Source organism: Hylobates moloch, unplaced genomic scaffold, assembly GCF_009828535.3.
Source record: "Hylobates moloch isolate HMO894 unplaced genomic scaffold, HMol_V3 SCAFFOLD_4, whole genome shotgun sequence".
NCBI classification, from domain to species: domain Eukaryota; kingdom Metazoa; phylum Chordata; class Mammalia; order Primates; family Hylobatidae; genus Hylobates; species Hylobates moloch.
Genome location: NW_026652279.1, coordinates 26,614,808 through 26,632,261, shown reverse-complemented (window position 1 = coordinate 26,632,261; position 17,454 = coordinate 26,614,808). Strand labels below are relative to the sequence as shown.

The following is a 17,454-nucleotide window of genomic DNA, read 5'->3' as shown; positions in this document are numbered from 1 at the left end:
ATCAAATAATACCCCCTCCAGCTCCTCCCCCACTCCCGTAGGCTTTGTGGGGCCTCACAGCCCCTCAGCTCAGGCTGGAAGAAGGGAGTCCCCTACATCGGGGGCCCTACTGTAGAGGGGTGCTTGCTGCCCCGGCTAGGGGACCCCAGGTATCGTGGCCACCCTTCCCCCCAACTGCCAGAACCTGGAGCACCCTTCCCCGGTTCCGCCCCGCCCCGCCCCGTCCCGCACGCCCGCGCGGGAGCGTGCCTCCGCCGGGCCGCGCCGGTGCACTAGAGCGCGCGCCTCGGCGCGGGAGCGCGCTCCGGGGAGAACCCGAGCAAGATGGAGGCCGCGCAGAGGCCGCCGCCTGGGCCGAGGCAGCCGCTGCTGGGAGCGCCGAGCCGCGGCGCCTAGGCCGTGCCAGTTCCGGATTCGCTGCCCCCGGCCGTGCCCAGGTTGGTCTCCCCGCACCCTTTCCCCGCGGCCGCAGCCTCGCGCGCGTCCGGCCTTGGCGCGGGGCAGCCGCCCCCCCAACCCCGGCCCTACTTGGGCCCGGCCGCTCCCCGGCCCCCCGGGGACAGCCCCTGCCCACCGCCTGCTCCTCGCGGGCCCCTCTGCTCACCAGCCCCTGTCTTTCGTTCCTTTGGCCTGGAAACCCCCTCTCCCCAACCCTGGCCCGCCAATCCTAGGCTCCCTCCAGCCTACCTCCAGCCCTGGCTTCTGAGGACAGCCCCCCCGTCCTCGCCCCGTGTCCAGCAGTCCCAGCCCCCGATCCCGCTCTAGCTGTATCCTAATTCTGCCACTTTGCCCTCTTAGACCCTCATACCAGCCCCCATTCCCCGTCCCAGCCCCCATATTACCTTCCCAACCACCCAGTCCCAGCCTCTTAAATTCCCTCTTCCCCCATCCTAGAGGCGCCCACCACCGCCTCATAGTCCCTTCCTAGACACCCAATACCAGACCTCCTTCTACCCCTTAATACCAGTCCCCAAATTCCCTTCTGAGCTCCCTAAATTCAGCCCCTCTGCTAGTCCTCCAATACCAATCTCCAGCCTCCATTCCACCTCCCCTTGTCCCCTCCTACTCCCGTAATACCAGCTCTCAAACCCCCTCCCCAACTCCCCCATGGCCACTTTCAAGCACCTCCCCCCGCACTTACAGGTCTCATATCCCCATCCCAGGCGCCCCCCAACTTTCTCACGGCCCCCTCCTAGGCCCCCCAGTAGGAGACCTTTGCCAGTCCCTCTAGACGCCGCTCAACACTCTCATGACCCCTTCCTCTCTCCCCTTATCAGCTCCCAGACGCCCCCAGCTCTGCCCCAGGACCCGCCCTCGCGGGTTCCTTGACTCAGGGCCGCTTCTCGCGTGCGTCCCCAGCTCCCGCCCGGCAGCCCGGAGCTCCGTCCCGGGCCGGCGGCCCCCGCCAGCCGCCGCCGCCGCCGGCCCCGCCTCCGGGCACCATGCTGCCCTCGCAGGAGGCCTCCAAGCTCTACCACGAGCACTACATGCGGAACTCGCGGGCCATCGGCGTGCTGTGGGCCATCTTCACCATCTGCTTCGCCATCATCAACGTGGTGGTCTTCATCCAGCCCTACTGGGTGGGCGACAGCGTGAGCACCCCCAAGCCTGGCTACTTCGGCCTCTTCCACTACTGCGTGGGCAGCGGGCTGGCGGGCCGCGAGCTCACCTGCCGGGGCTCCTTCACCGACTTCAGCACCATCCCGTCCAGCGCCTTCAAGGCGGCCGCCTTCTTCGTGCTGCTCTCCATGGTGCTGATCCTCGGCTGCATCACCTGCTTTGCGCTTTTCTTCTTCTGCAACACAGCTACGGTCTACAAGATCTGCGCCTGGATGCAGCTCTTGGCAGGTAGGGGAGGGGGTGGGCGGAAGCCCCAGAACAAGCGCCAGGGACGGGGCTCCTTCCTGCCAGGTCCCCTTCCTGAAGGAGTCAGATAGATTCTGCTTCTCTGTGCTAAGACACTCACCTCTTTGGCTGACGGACCCTCAGTGGGTACTGGGGGCGGGAGGGGGTGGTGGTGCGCTGGAGAGAGACACCTTAGGGCAGGGGACAGAGCCTTGGGACTGGGTAGGTGGGTCTGTATGCTTGGATATGGGTACACTGCATTTATTGCTGGGTTGGCATTAAGTTAGTGTCTGTAAGGGTCTCTGTTGGCTGTCTTGGGGGAAATATTTATCTGAATGAGGGGTTACTGTAGGTATGATCGATTTCTGTTATGTTGAAAAAAAAGCATGAAACGGTGAATCAAGAGATCTGGCGTGGACTTTTAATTTGTTGACACTATCAACTTGGGTGTTTCACTTTACTTCTCTGAGGCTCGGTTTCCTCATCTGTAAAACAGTGGAGAAGATTCCAAAAGGACAAATGAAAGAGTGTTTTGTAACCTTTAAAATGCTGTGATAAGGGGGAGAGGCTGTCTATTGTGCTTATCCAGTGTTTGAGATGTGAGTGGTTGAAAGCATTGGGTGACATGGGTCTCTGGAGGGCAGGTCTCCATCCCCACCTCCCACCCCTGCACCATGCAAGAAAGGTCTGGTGCCATGCCAATGGGAGTGAGTCCCTGCGGCCCTCCAAAATGTTTAACCAAGACAGTCATCTTACCCTAAGAAACAGAGAAGGGCCTTTTGGGAATGAGAAATGCTGAGACAGTTTTCCAGGATCCATTAGAGTCCCCCACTTCCACCCACCTTTCGATCAGAGATAGATTTTGAAGACTCAGCAACTTGGGCTTTTGCCTAATTGCTGGCAGGGAAGAGAGTTGGGCTGGGGAAAGTGGGACCAGGGGATGGGAGGGGTGGAGGAGGAGAGCTGGTGAAGGGAAAAGTTTGGAGTCTTCCAGGGATGAGAAAGAGAAGAGGGAAATGTGATTATCATGCAGCAGAGATGGTTTTTTAAAATAAGCACCTCAGGACATTCAACAAGTGACTGCCATTCCAAAAGAGACCCCATGGAGGATGCATTATATCACTTGCTGATGATTCCATTGCTCAGAGCATTGCAGGGAATTAGCTTTGGAGCATGGGGTGTAATCACTTGAATATCTTCATTGAGGAGAAACCTCTATCTTTTAAAGGAGGAATGTAACTTTTGCAAATGGCTGGAAGTCACTCCAGGTCAAGTATAGAGAATACAATGGGTCATCAAATTGATAATTGTCACTTGGAATGACAGCCAAGGTGTGAGGACAAAGTCATGAGGCTGGTCTGCTGGTCTGTTTCCACAAGAGGAGTTTTACAAATCCAGGGAGGAATTACTGCCTCATTGGAAGAATTGCCCAGACTCCTAAAAGGACTACTTTTAAGAAGGCAGATGTGGACATTCTAATGGGCTTGTTTCAAATTCATCTCACCCAACTCAGTTTAGATGTGGATCTTTGAAGAGGGTGAGAAAGGTGAACTATAGGATATGGGGGATATGGCTCCATACTTCTCTGTGGTACTCAGGGAGGTGATATTATGTATTTCCGTTCTATTTCTCCTGCAAAGGCAAGCTGGAATCCTCAATTCATCAACCTTAATTTGAAGTCTGCAGATGGGTTGCTGACCTCTTGGCCTTCAAATTCTCTGTAATCTGTGTGGGTTTAATCTTGGGGATTTGATGAATTGTCCAACAACCCCCATATAATAATAGAATTTCAGGCACCTTAGAGATCAGCTCCTTCAAATCCCACCTTCCCCTCCCCCTGTTTTAGAGAGAGGAAACTGAGTATAGAGACGGGAAGGGCTTACTTGAGGTCACACAGCTGGTAAGGGAGGAAGCTAGTTCTACAGCCGGGGGTCCTTGACTTCTGGCCCAGGGCACTTTTCCTTGCATTACTGCCCCACCCATGTGGGCTGAGGGGGCAGTTGGCAGAGTTGAGCAGTTTATTCCATTTTGTTCAGAGATTTCTGAGTTCTCTGGGTGAGTGACTGATTCACTTTGCTTAATAAAGTGACACCAGGCCAGAGGCCAGAGCACTCGACTACAAGTCCTGGGGTGGGGGTTCTTGGCTGACTTGGGTCTGTGACTCACCTTGCAGTGTTAAGTAAGCCTTTTAGTTTAAATCTCAATTTCCCATTTGTACAACAGGGGACTGGGAGCAGGTAGAGAAGGTGATTTAAAGTATCTCTTGGCCAGGCATGGTAGCTCATGCCTATAATCCCAGCACTTTGGGAGGCTGAGGTGGGAAGATTGCTTGAGGCCAGGAGTTAGAGACTAGCCTGGCCAACATAGCAAGACCCTGTCTCTGCCAAAAATACCATAAAATAAGTAAAAAATAAAGTATCTCTTTCAGTCCTGTGGGGATCCTGGGACAACTCTTTCATCAAGATCATTCCATTCAGAAAGTGATAAATCAGTCATCCTCAGAGGAACTGTGGCGAATCAAAGGGCTCTGTTTTTGTCAGATAAGAATTAAAGTGCCTGTCATACGATTTTGTACCTGTTAACTTCTTTTTGAATTTCGAGACGGAGTTTCACTCTTGTTGCCCAGGCTGCAGCGCAATGGCATGATCTTGGCTCACTGTAAGCTCCGCCTTCTGGGTTCAAGTGATTCTCCTGCCTCAGCCTCCTGAGTAGCTGGGATCACAGGCGACTGCCACAGTGACTGGCTAATTTTTTGTATCTTTAGTAGAGATGGGGTTTCACCATGTTGGCCAGGCTGGTCTCAAACTCCTGACCTCAGGTGATCCACCCGCCTTGGCCTCCCAAAGTGCTGGGATTACAGGCATGAGCCACCATGTTCCTGTTAACTTTTATTCAAGTATTTTAGGGGCTTCTGAGTGCAGAGCATGGGGGCATTGGGAAAATACAAAAAGATATTTATTCTTTTGTTTGTTCTTCACCTGCTCATAACCATCCCTATGCTTAGTCCTGTAATACTGAGATGCATAAGACATCATCCCTGTCTCCAAGGATCTTAGGTCTATAAAATGCAATTCCTGCTCTCAGGGAGCATGCTGTCTAGTTAGGTCACTATATTAGTCAGCAATCTTTCAGGGGCAAATGACAGAAACCCAACTCGAGCTGGCTTAAATAAATTGGAAAAAAATAAAGAGGCTAGGGTTTATCGGCTCACTTAATTTGAAAGTCAGGAGTATTTGGCTTCGGGCATGGACAGATCCAGATGTTCAAATCATGCCATGAAGAATCTGTCTCTCTCCATTTCTTGGTTCCTCTGTGCTCCCTCATTTTAAATCCACTTCTGTCTTCAAGGTGACAAATAAGGCTACTAGTAGATCTAATTTACATTGTTTCAGCTTAGCAGTGCCTGTGGAAAAAGAATAATTCCAGCAAATGTTCCAGGGCTGAGCCAGATTGGCCCAGCTTGGTCAAGTGTCCACCTCTTAATTAATCATGGTGACTTTGTCTAAGGCCCGAGCCACATGCCTATCCCTGGAACTACACATGGACTGATAGTGGAGAAAGGCCAATTCCCTCAAAGATAAATCAAGTGTGAGCACTGGAAGAGGGGTAGCATGGGCAAGACAAGGGCCAACAGAAGTTTTCCCCTGGGCAGTCTGAGCACTAATATGTGCGGGCTGGAAATGCCATGGAAACTTGGAGCAGCAGAGGGGGCTGCCAGCTTAGTTGGGAAGTGAGGCTTGAGCTGGGCAGGGTGTTAACCAGGTGGGAGGTATGAGAGAGCATTCTGAATGGAGAGGAAGATCATGAGCAAAGACATAGCAGTGAGAAAGACACATCTGGCTTGAGTGTGGCATCTACATAGGGGAGCAGCATGAGGAGAGGAGAGGAAGGACTTATGGGGGCCACAGTATGCTGGGTCAAAGAATTTCGACTTTAATCAGCAGCAGTTGGATACTGCTATGACTGTTATCATTATTAAAGAAAAATAGCTAACATTTTACATGCATTATATAATTTGATACTCACAACAATCTTGTGGAGTAGGTACCATTATTCATATTATATAGGTGAGATCGAGCCGAGCCTCAAAGAGGAAAAAGTCATTTGTCCAAGGTCATACAGTTGGTAAGTGGTGGAGCCCGAATTGTAACTCCGTATGTCTGACTCTAAAACCTGAGATCAGCCGGGCTCGGTGGCTCATGCCTGTAATACCAGCCCTTTGGGAGGCTGAGGCAGGCAGATCACTTGAGCTCAGGAGTACAAGACAAGCCTGGGCAACATGGTGAAACCCTGTCTCTACAAAAAATACAAAAATTAGCCAGTTGTGATGGCATGTGCCTGTAGTCCCAGCTACTTAGGAGGGTGAGGCAGGAAGATCACTTAAGCCTGAGAGGCGGAGGTTGCAGTGAGCCATGATCATGCCACTGCACTCCAGCCTGGATGACAGAGTGAGACCCTGTCTCAAGAAAACAAAACAGAACAAAAAACAAAACAAAACAAAACAAAGAACAGAAATCTCCGAGATCTTGGTTAAAGAAGGATTAATGGTGGGGATAGCAACAGCATGTTTTTGCCAGAAGAGTCAACTGCTAACTAAGTAGAGAGGCAGGATATCTCTGCTACGTTTTTTACCTGGTTGTTCCCATTTACTAAGAATATCCAATGTGCCAGCTTCTATGCTAGACATTTTCACACTCATTGTCATTTAATCCTCATCTGTTAAAATAACTTGCTCCAACATCACACATTTAGTAAAAGATGGAGCTAAAACTCAATACAAGTCTAATACAGATCTAGAACCTGTTTGTATCACTGAACTGGAGCCCAGGAAGTGAATACAAAAATTACAGAGCTGTAAGCTCCATGGACTAAATGTTACCTGTAGGCCTGGTGTAGTTAGCCAGGAGACACTCCCAACTGGGTTAGAGATTCAAGCTGAAGTGTGATTAAGGGTCGGGGTGCCAGGATAAGTATGTGCTAGTCGTGTAAGAGCACAGGACTTATGGCCAGGCACAGTGGCTCAGGCCTGTAATCTCAGCATTTTCGAAGGCTGAGGCAGAAGGGTTGCTTGAGGCTAGGAGTTTGAGACCAGCCTGGGCAACATAGTGAGACCCCATCTCTACAAATAATTTAAAAATTAGCCGGATGTGGTGGTGCTCGCCTGTGGTCCCGGCTACTCAGGAGGCTGAGGTGGGAGGATTACTTGAGCTCGGGAGGATGAGGCTGCAGTGAGCCATGATCATGCCACTGCACTCTAGCCTGGGCAACAGAGCCAGACCGTGTCTCAAAAATAAAATGAACCAAGAATAGAGGACTTAGAATCCTTGCTCTGCCACTTTCCAACTGTGGGCCTTGGAGAAATGGGTTTGCCTTTCTGAATCTCAGTTTCTTCATCTATAAAAATAGAAATTATCATTGCACCTGCTTTGGAAATGAAGGGGGTAAAATGCTGAGTGTGGTCCTGGTGTATGAGAAGCATTCGATAGATAGTCGCTATTACTCTTGTGACATAGTCCGAGGGAAGAGCAGTTTGTGAGGGATCCTTGATACTTAAAGTTTGGACTTGCTGGGATGACCAAAGGGCTTTAAGAAGGCATAAACTGTCAGCTGGAAGGAGTCTTATCAACCCACTTCCCCCAACTCCCTCATTTTAAAGATGTAAGGATTGGGTCTGAATCTCAGAGAGAAGGGACAAGTTCATGGTGACAGAGTGAGACTTGTACCCAGACCTCTCCTCATTCCATGGAAGGGAGGTGGTTCTGACCACATTCATTCAATACTAAGTGCTTATTGTGTGCCAGGCACCAACCACCCGGTGCCTGGACCACAGCAGAGAATAGAATGTGTAGAATGGAATGGAAGCTGGTGGACCCTGGAGGTGGGAGGAGGCAGGAAGGGGGGTTTTGGGGGATCTAGAAGTGAGTACCTTTCAGCCTTCCAGATATGTGTTCTTTTTTTTTTTTTTTGAGACCGAGTCTCCTTCTGTCACCTAGGCTGGAGTGCAGTGGGCGATCTCAGCTCATTGCAATCTCCATCTCCCGGGTTCAAGTGATTCTTCTGCCTCAGCCTACTGAATAGCTGGGATTACAGGCACGTGCCACCACACCTGGCTAATTTTTTGTATTTTTAGTAGGGACGGGATTTCACCATGTTGGCCAGGCTGGTCTAGAACTCCTGACCTCAAGTGATCAGCTGGCCTCGGCCTCCCAAAGTGCTGGGATTACAGGCGTGAGCCACTGCACCTGACCCAGATGTGTGTTCTTAATTATCAGGGTCTCTGGGCTAGGAACCTCAACCAGGAACTTCCATCACTATGGCATAGAATATTCATCTACATTTCTCTCCATTTCTTTCTTTCTTTTCTTTTATTTGAAACTGAGTCTGGCTCTGTTGTCCAGGCTGGAGTGCAGTGGTGCGATCATGGCTCACTGTAACCTTGGGCTCCTGAGCTTAAGAAATCCTCCCACCTCAGCTCCCTCAGTAACTAGAACTACAGGCACACACCACCATGCCTTGTTAATTATTTTATTTTATTTATTTATTTATTTATTTATTTTGAGACGGAGTCTCGCCCTGTTGTCCAGGCTGGAGTGCAGTGGCATGATTTTGGCTCGCTGCAACCTCCACCTCCTGGGTTCAAACAATTTCTAGCTAATTTTTGTATTTTTTAGTAGAGATGGGGTTTCACCATGTTGGCCAGGCTGGTCTTGAACTCCTGACCTCAAGTGATCTGCTCACCTTGGCCTTTATTCTATTTTTTGTAGAGACAGGGTCTCACTATGTTTCCCAGACTGTTCAACTCTTGGCCTCAAGTGATCCTCCCACCTCGGCCTCCCAAAGCGCTGGAATTACCGGCCTGAGCCACCATGCCCAGCACATTGCCCTGGGTCTTGTTTCAGATTTGATTTGGAATTTTATTCTTCCACTGTCTTTGTTGTATGTGCATGATACTGATAAAAACATTGAGAGAATTTCTTTCTGCTTTCCCTCCTCCTCTCCCTCTTTCCTCTGTTCCTCCCTCATTTCTTTCTTCCTCCCCCAACTCTCCCTTCTTTCCTCTCTCTTTTTTAGTACTTTTGAGTCACTGTTTTACCTTCTTTCCTCTCTTCTGTTCTCCTTTGCTTCCCTCCCTTTACTTTTGCCTCACTACCCTCTCCCCACCCCTCTTCTTTTGTTTCTCACACCAACCCTTTACTGACGGTGTTGTGTGTGTGTGTGTCAGGCACTGTGCTAGCCTCTAGAAATCCTGAGTAAGAATCCTTGCTCCCAAGGAGCTCATAGTCTGATGGGAGAGGCAGGAACAAAAACAGATCATCACAATGTGGTACAATACATGAAATGGGAGATTCATGCACCAGGTATTCTGAGGGCAGGGAGGGGACTTCCAACACAGTTAAAGAGAGCCAGAGAAGTCTTCCCAAAAGGGTAACATTTGAGCTGAGTCTTAAAGGATGAGTAGGAAAAAGGAACAGGATGATCACAGGCATGGAGGTGGGAATAGTTGCTGTATCTGGGGACTCTAAGCAACTAGGCCAGGAAAGGTAAGAGTTGAGACTGGGGAAGTGGGCCAGAGCTGGATTGTAGAGACCTTCTAAGTCATGATAAGGAGTTTAGACTTTATTTGTTTTTGTTTGTTTGTTTGTTTGTTTTGAGACAGAGTCTCACTGTATGGCCCGGTCTGGATTGCAGTGGTGTGATCTCGGCTCACTGCAACCTCTGCCTCCCAGGTTCATGCGATTCTCCTGCTTCAGCCTCCCGAGTAGCTGGGAGTACAGGTGCCCACCACCATGCCTAGCTAATTTTTGTATTTTTAGTAGAGACGGGGTTTCACCATGTTGTCCAGGCTGGTCTTGAACTCCTCACCTTGGGTGATCCACCTACCTCAACCTCCCAAAGTACTGAGATTGCAGGCATGAACCACCATGCCTGACCCTAGACTTTATTTGTAGACAGCAGTTCATTGTTGAAGGGTTTTTTTTTTTAATTTTTATTTTAATTATTTCCAGACTTTTGACTTTTTGGAAAAGTAATACATGTACATGAGACAAAATTTGGAAGGTAAGAAGGGTACACAGGCAGACATAAGTCTCCTTTGCATCCTCACCCCCACCTGTTTCTCCCAGAGACAACCCCCATTACCAGTTTCTTGAGTATTGTTTCCAAGAAATTTCTTAAATATGCAAGCAAATGTAAATGGTGTTTTTACATAATTAGTGTATTGTTTATCTATAGCTGCATAACAAATTACCCCAAGCCGGGCGCACTGGCACTCATCTGTAATCCTAGCACTTTGGGAGGCTGAGGTGGGCTGATCACTTGAGCCCAGGAATTTGAGACCAGCCTGGGCAACATGGTGAAACCCCATCTCTACCAAAACTAGCTGGGCATGGTGGCACACGCCTGTAATTCCAGCTACTCAGGAGGCTGAGATGGAAGGGTCACCTGAGCCCAGAGAGGTCAAGGCTGCTTTGAGCCGTGATTGTGCCACTGCACTCCAGCCTGGGTGACAGAGTGAGGTGTTGCCTCAAAAAAAAAAACAAAAAACAAAAAACAAAAACAAACAAATCACCCCAAAACATAGTCGCCTGAGTCAATAAACATTTATGATCTCTGTTTCTTTTTTTTTTTTTTTTTTAGACAGAGTCTCATTCTGTCACCCAGGCTGGAGTGCAGTGGCGTGATCTCGGCTCACTGCAAGCTCCGCCTCCTGGGTTCACGCCATTCTCCTGCCTCAGCCTCTCCGAGTAGCTGGGACTACAGGCGCCTGCCACCACGCCCGGTTAATTTTTTTGTATTTTTAGTAGAGACGGGGTTTCACCGTGGTCTCGATCTCCTGACCTCGTGATCCGCCCGCCTCGGCCTCCCAAAGTGCTGGGATTACAAGCGTGAGCCACCGCGCCCGGCCTATGATCTTTGTTTCTATAAAGTCACAGTACTTTGGGAGCAGCTTAGATGGGCAGGTAGCTATGACTCAGGGTCTCTCATGAAGTTGCAACCAAGACCTCAACTGGGGCTATAGTCATCCTAAGGATAACTGGGCTAGAGGTAGAGGACTCACTTTGTTGTTTTTTTTTTTTTTGAGACAGAGTCTCACTCTGTTTGCCCAGGCTGGAGTGCAGTGGGGCGATCTCAGCTCACTGCAAGCTCTGCCTCTCGGGTTCCGCAATTCTCCTGCCTCAGCCTCCCGAGTAGCTAGGATTATAGGTGCCCGCCACCATGCCCGACTAATTTTTTTGTATTTTTAGTAGAGATGGGGTTTCACCGTGTTAGCCAGGATGGTCTCGATCTCCTGACCTCGTGATCTGCCCGCCTCGACCTCCCACAGTGCTGAGATTACAGGTGTGAGCCACCGTGCCCGGCCGTGGACCCACTTTTAAGTTCATTCATGTGGGTGCTGGCAGGAGACCTGAGAATGAGTGCTCTGAGAGAGAAAAAGGAAGAAGCCACACTGCCCACCCCCTTTTTGTGGTATCAGTTGTATTGAGATATAATTCATATGTCATATAATTCACCCATATCAAGTGAACTATTACATGGTTTTTAATACATTCATGGAGTTACGAAACCATGACCACAACCAGTTTTAGGATATTTTTCATTACCTCAAGAAGAAACCTCATATACTTTAGCTATTACCCATTAACCCCTGACCCTCCATCCTCCTCAGCCCTAAGCAACCGCTAATTTATATTCTGTCTCTATGTATTAGCCTATTCTAGACACTTCATATAAATGGGATCATATAACATGTGACTTTTTTTTTTTTTTTTTTTTGAGATAGGGCCTTGCTCTGTTACCCAGGCTGGAGTACAGTGTTGCAATCATAGCTCACTGCAGCCTCAATCTCGGGCTCAAATGGTCCTTGCATCTCAGCCTCCCAAGTAGCTGGGACTACTGGCACGTGTCACCATGCCTGGCTAATTTTTTTTAAATTTTGGTAGAAACGAGGTCGCTCTGTGTTGCCCAGGCTGGTCTTGAACTCTTGAACTCAAGCAATCCTTCCACCTCGATCTCCCAAAGTGGTGAGATTACAGGTATGAGCCAGGTGTGAGTACGTCAGGGCACTATATAGTCTTTTGTGACTGACTTTTTTCGCTTAGCATAACATTTTCAAGGGTCATTCGTGTTAGAGCACATATCAATATTTCATTTCTTTTTATGGCTGAATAATATCCCCTTGAATGGACATACCATGTTTTGTTTATCCATTCATCAGCTGATGGACATTTGGGTTGTTCCGCCTTTTGGCTATTATGAAGAATGCTATAAACATTTGTATACAAATTTCTTTTTTTTTTTTTCTTTTTGAGATAGAGTCTCGCTCTGTTGCCCAGGCTGGAGTGCAGTGGTGTGATCTCAGCTCACTGCAAGCTCCACCACCTGGGTTCAAGCGATTCTTGTGCCTCAGCCTCCCAAGTAGCTGTGATTACAGGCACATGCCACCACGCTTGGCTAATTTTTTTAGTTTTAGTAGAGATGGGGTTTCACCGTGTTGGCCAGGCTGGTCTCGATCTCTCGACCTCAGGTGATCCTCCCACCTCGGCCTCCCAAAGTGCTGGGATTACAGGCATGAGCCACCACGCCTGGCCTTGTGTACAAGTTTCTAGGTAGACACATGCCTTCATTTCTCTTGGGTACTTACCTAGAAGTAGAATTGCCTGGACAAATGAGAACTCTGTATTTAAAATTTTGAGAAAATGACAGATGTTCCCAAAGTGGCTTGCCAAATCCAAGATCACAAAGATTTACCCCTATTTTCTTCTAAAGATTTTGTCGTTTTGGCTCTTACATTTAGGTCTTTGATCCACTTTTTTTTTATTTTCTTTTTTTTTATTTTCTTTTTTTTTTGGAGATGGAGTCTGGCTCTGTCGCCCAGGCTGGAGTGCAGTGGCTCGATGTCTGCTCACTGCAAGCTCCGCCTCCCGGGTTCACACCATTCTCCTGCCTCAGCCTCCCGAATAGCTGGGACTACAGGCGCCCGCCATCGCGCCCGGCTAATTTTTTTGTATTTTTAGTAGAAACAGGGTTTCACTGTGTTAGCCAGGATGGTCTCGATCTCCTGACCTCGTGATCCGCCCGCCTCGGCCTTCCAAAGTGCTGGGATTACAGGCGTGAGCCACCGCGCCCGGCCTTTTTATTTTCTTTGAGGCGAAATTTTGCTCTGTCACCCAGGCTGGAGTGCAGTGGTGCGATCTCGACCCACTGCAGCCTCTGCCCTCCGGGTTCAAGTGATTCTCCTGCCTCAGCCTCCCTATTAGTTGGGGTTACAGGCACACGCCACCACACCTGGCTAATTTCTGTATTATTAGTAGAGACAGGTTTTCACCATGTTGGCCAGGCTGGTCTCAAACTCCTGACCTCATGTGATCCACCCGCCTTGGCCTCCCAAAGTGCTGGGATTACAGGTGTGAGCCATGGTGTCCAGCCTTCGATCCACTTTGAGTTAATTTTTGAATATGGCGTGAGATACAGGGTCCAACATCATTCTTTTGCATGTGGCTATTCAGTTTCCCAGCACCAAGGTTGTTCTTTTTCCATCGAATGGTTCTGGTACCCTTGTCCAATGTCAATTGACCATAGATACATAGATTGCTTTCTAGACTCTCAGTTCTATTCCATTGGTCTATATGTCTATCCTTATGCCAGACCAGACTGTTTTTTAATAATTTTTATTTTGCTGGGTGCAGTGGCTCACGCCTGTAACCACAGCACTTTGGGAGGCCAAGGCAGGTGGATCATGAGGTCAGGAGTTTGAGACCAGCCTGACCAACATGGTGAAACCCTGTCTCTACTAAAAATACAAAAAATATTAGCTGGGTGTGCTGGCACACACCTGTAATCCCAGCTACTCAGGGAGGCTGAGGCAGGAGAATCGCTTGAACCCGGGAGGTGGAGTTTGCAGTGAGCCGAGATCATGCCATTGCACTCCAGCCTGGGTGACAGAGTGAGACTCCATCTCAAAAAAAAAAAATTATTTTATTTTTAAAATTGATTTTCATTTCTTATTTTTTATTATTTTATTTTTTTTGAGACAGGGTCCCACTCTGTCGCCCAGGCTGGAGTGCAGTGGTGTGATCACGGCTCACTGTAGCCTTACTCAACTGATCCTCCCACCTCAGCCTCCCCAGTAGCTGGGACCACAGGCACACATCACCATGTCTCACTAATTTTTTTTTTTTTTAATTTTTGAAGAGATGGATTCTCGCTATATTGCCCAGGCTGGTCTCAACTTCCTAAGCTCAAGCAATTCTCCCTCTTAGCCTCTCAAAGTGCTGGGATGACAGGCATGAGCCACTATGACCAGCCCAGGCTGTCTTGATTACTATCACTTTCTAGTCAGTTTGAAATCAGAAAGTGTGAGTCCTCCAACTTTGTTCTTCATTTTCAAGGTTGTTCTGGCTATCACACTGCCTTTTATAAGTTCTGATAGCAGACATCACACACCATCACTTCTGCCACACTCTATTACAAGAAGTAAGTTCCTAAATCCAGCCCACATTCTAGAAGAGGAGAATTAGGATCCTTCTCTTGAAGGGAGAAATATCAAAGAATTTGTGGACATATTTCCAAGCCTTCACTAATGGTAATATACTAAACATTTGGTTCTGTGGCTTGCTTTTTTACTCAACAATACATCTTGGAGATAGTTCCATATCAGTGTATAAAGAGCCACCTTTTTCTTAACAACTGCGTAATAAACTTTTCTATAGATGCATCACAATTTAATTAATATTTATTTACAATATTTTGCTATAATAATGCTTCAGTTAATAATGTTATATGTAAATAATCTAATACATATGTAAGTATAAGGATAAAGCCCTAGAAGGGGGGTTGCTGGATTAAGTGGTATATACATTTACAATTTGACAGATCTATCAACAGTGTCCTTCACAGAGGTTGTACAAAGTTATACTCCCACCAGTGATGTATGATAGTACCTGTTTCTCCATGTCCTTGCTAACTGAGTGTGTTATCAAATATTTCATTTTTTTCCACCCTGATAGAAAACACTCTCTTATTGTGGTAATTTGCCTTTCTATTATTATGAATGAGATCAAATACCTCTTTTATATATGTAATTGTTATATTATATATATATATTTTAAACTGTCATTTCTTAAATTTTGAAAATCAATGTAATGGCATTTTTCCACTTTGATTTGTAAGAGCTCTTTACTAAGAAAGGTAGCCTTCTGTGTGTGAGATGAGTTACAAATATTGCTTCCCAGTTTATCTTTTGACTTTGTCTATGGATTTTTCCCCCATGGGGAAATTGTTTTCTTTTTACTATAAGCAAATCATCAATTCCCTCTTTTATGGTTGCTGGGTTTAGTGTTATACCTAGAAAGGCTCTGAAGTGTTTCAAGTCTGAGGGGAACATGATTGGATCTGGTTGTTGGTGGAGAGGATGGATTGGAGGTATCAGGAGGACAAGGGTTGAACTATTCTTTTTTTTTTTTCGAGACGAAGTCTCACTCTATTGCCCAGGCTGGAGTGCAGTGGCTTAATCTCGGCTCACTGCAAGCTCCGCCTCCTGGGTTCAAACAATTCTCCTGCCTCAGCCTCCCAAGTAGCTGGGACTACAGGCGCCCACCACCACACCCAGCTAATTTTTGTATTTTTTAGTCGAGATGGGGTTTTGCCATGTTGGCCAGGCTGGTCTGGAATTCCTGACCTCAAGTGATCCCCTCACCTCAGCCTCCCAAAGTGCTGGATTACAGGTGTGAGCCACCATGCCCGGCCCCAGAGGAGTTTAATGCATTATGAGTGCCCTGGATCAGGAATCTGTACCTGGCACATAGGTGCTTAATTAATGTCTATTGAATGAATTAATGATGATATCTGATTTAAGTCTCAGCTCTGCCACCCATTCCTTTGGAGGCAGCACAGTTTAGTGGTCAGAAAACCTGAATTTGGGCCAGGTGTGGTGGCTCACATCTATAATCCCAGCACTTTGAGAGGCCGAGGTGGGCAGATCACCTGAGGTCAGGAGTTCGAGACCAGCCTGGCCAATGTGGTGAAATCCCATCTCTACCAAAAATACAAAAAATTAGCCGGGCATGGTGGTGCGTGCCTGTAATCCCAGCTACTCAGGAGGCTGAGACAGGAGAATCACTTGAACCGGGGAGGCGGAGGTTGCAGTGAGCCAAGATTGCGCCATTGCACTCCAGCCTGGGTGACAGAGCAAGACTCCGTCTAAAAAAAAAAAAGAAAGAAAACCTGAATTTAAATTCTGACTGTGGTGTTACCAACTAAGTGTTCTCAGGAATATTACCTGATTTCTGAGTCTCCGTTTACTCACCTATAAAATGGGGACAATAATAACTGCCTCATGGCGCTGTTGAAGGATTGATTGTGAATTTGTGTGCACACCATGGCACAAACAAAGCACTTAATAAATGTTAGCAATTATTATTTGTTGTTGTGTGACCAGAATCAAGTCACTTTGGCTTCAGCTTTCCAACATTCCATGGCCTGTGCTAGAACAAGGGAGAAAGGGTTGAAAAGTGGGAACAGTTGGGAGAGGAGCCTGGAGAAGTAGTTAGGGCTGGCTTACGGAGGGCCTTGACAGTGGCTTTGGAGTTCGGGTCTTATTCCTAGAAGATGGACAATCACTTTCAGGCATGGGAGTGACCAGGGTCAGATGTGGGTTTAGAAAGATGACTTGGGAGGCTGCTGTGGAGAATGGACCAGTTGGAGGCTTGATGGGAGGAGGGAGCCCGGGAAGAAGGCGGTCCAGGTGAGAGATGCCAAGGATGGTGGATGGAGAGGAGGAGAAAGATTGGAGACCTATTTAGAAGACCAATGGGTGTGTTGGTTTTGAGGACAAGGCAGTTGTGACGATGACTCTAAGTTTCTTATAGATAATTGGGTCTATGGAGTGACATTCACAAAGGACATAGGATGAAGATTAGATCTAGGGTGGAGGAAGAGAAGGTCCGTTTGGGAAACACTGATTTTGAGGTTCTTACGGGATGTGCAAGAGGAAAGGTCCAGTGAGTGTTACTGAGGTCTGGGGATGAGAAGGTCTCAGCTGTGGATGGGGATTTGAGGCATCATTGTATGAATCTGAGCATAGATGAAATTGCCCAGGGAGGATGTATGGAGGGAGAGGAGACAGCCTAGGGAACAGCAACCTTAAGGGGCAGGCGGAGGAGGAGGAGCCAGAAAAACCAACTGCCAGACAGGAGTCAGAGCAGGAGGAGGCAAATTAGCAATTGAGGGGCTCAGGAAGATAGGCTTGAGGAAGGCCACATGTCTGCAGGAGAAGGTGGACTTGGAAGGGATGGTGAGAGCGGTGGGAGGCTTTTCACCAAATCCTAGAGGTGGATGTGGCAGAGGCAGCCTAGGACAATAGGGGGACCCCGAGGAGGGACAGATGCCAAGGTTATTAACAGGCTGTGGACTCCGTGCAGGCTGGGCCTAGGGTGTCAGATGAGAGTAAATGCTTTTACCAAATAATTACCCCACAAAGTGATGGGGGTTCCATCTCTCCACAAGTCATCTGTGATGCCAGATGTCATTATTTGTGTTCCCAACAGTGCCCCCCTCCAAAACTGTGAGCCCCTCAAGGTCTGGAACCACGAGTTGAGACTAAATGACTTA

General features: G+C 48.1%; 1 protein-coding gene across 3 annotated transcripts in view; it reads left to right on the top strand.

The window, feature by feature from the left end:
- Window positions 1–307: 307 nt before the first annotated feature.
- The window catches only part of LHFPL4 (LHFPL tetraspan subfamily member 4), a 56,457-nt gene continuing 39,310 nt past the window's right edge, over window positions 308–17,454 (top strand). For 2 of the 3 annotated variants that reach the window (XM_058437228.1, XM_058437226.1), the window contains exons 1-2: window positions 308–437; window positions 1,278–1,848. In XM_058437228.1, coding sequence (XP_058293211.1) covers window positions 1,443–1,848 — 406 coding nt within the window. In that variant the 5' untranslated portion in view covers window positions 308–437; window positions 1,278–1,442. The remainder of the gene's footprint in view (window positions 438–1,277; window positions 1,849–17,454) is intronic. The other variant, XM_058437227.1, reaches the window with a different exon arrangement.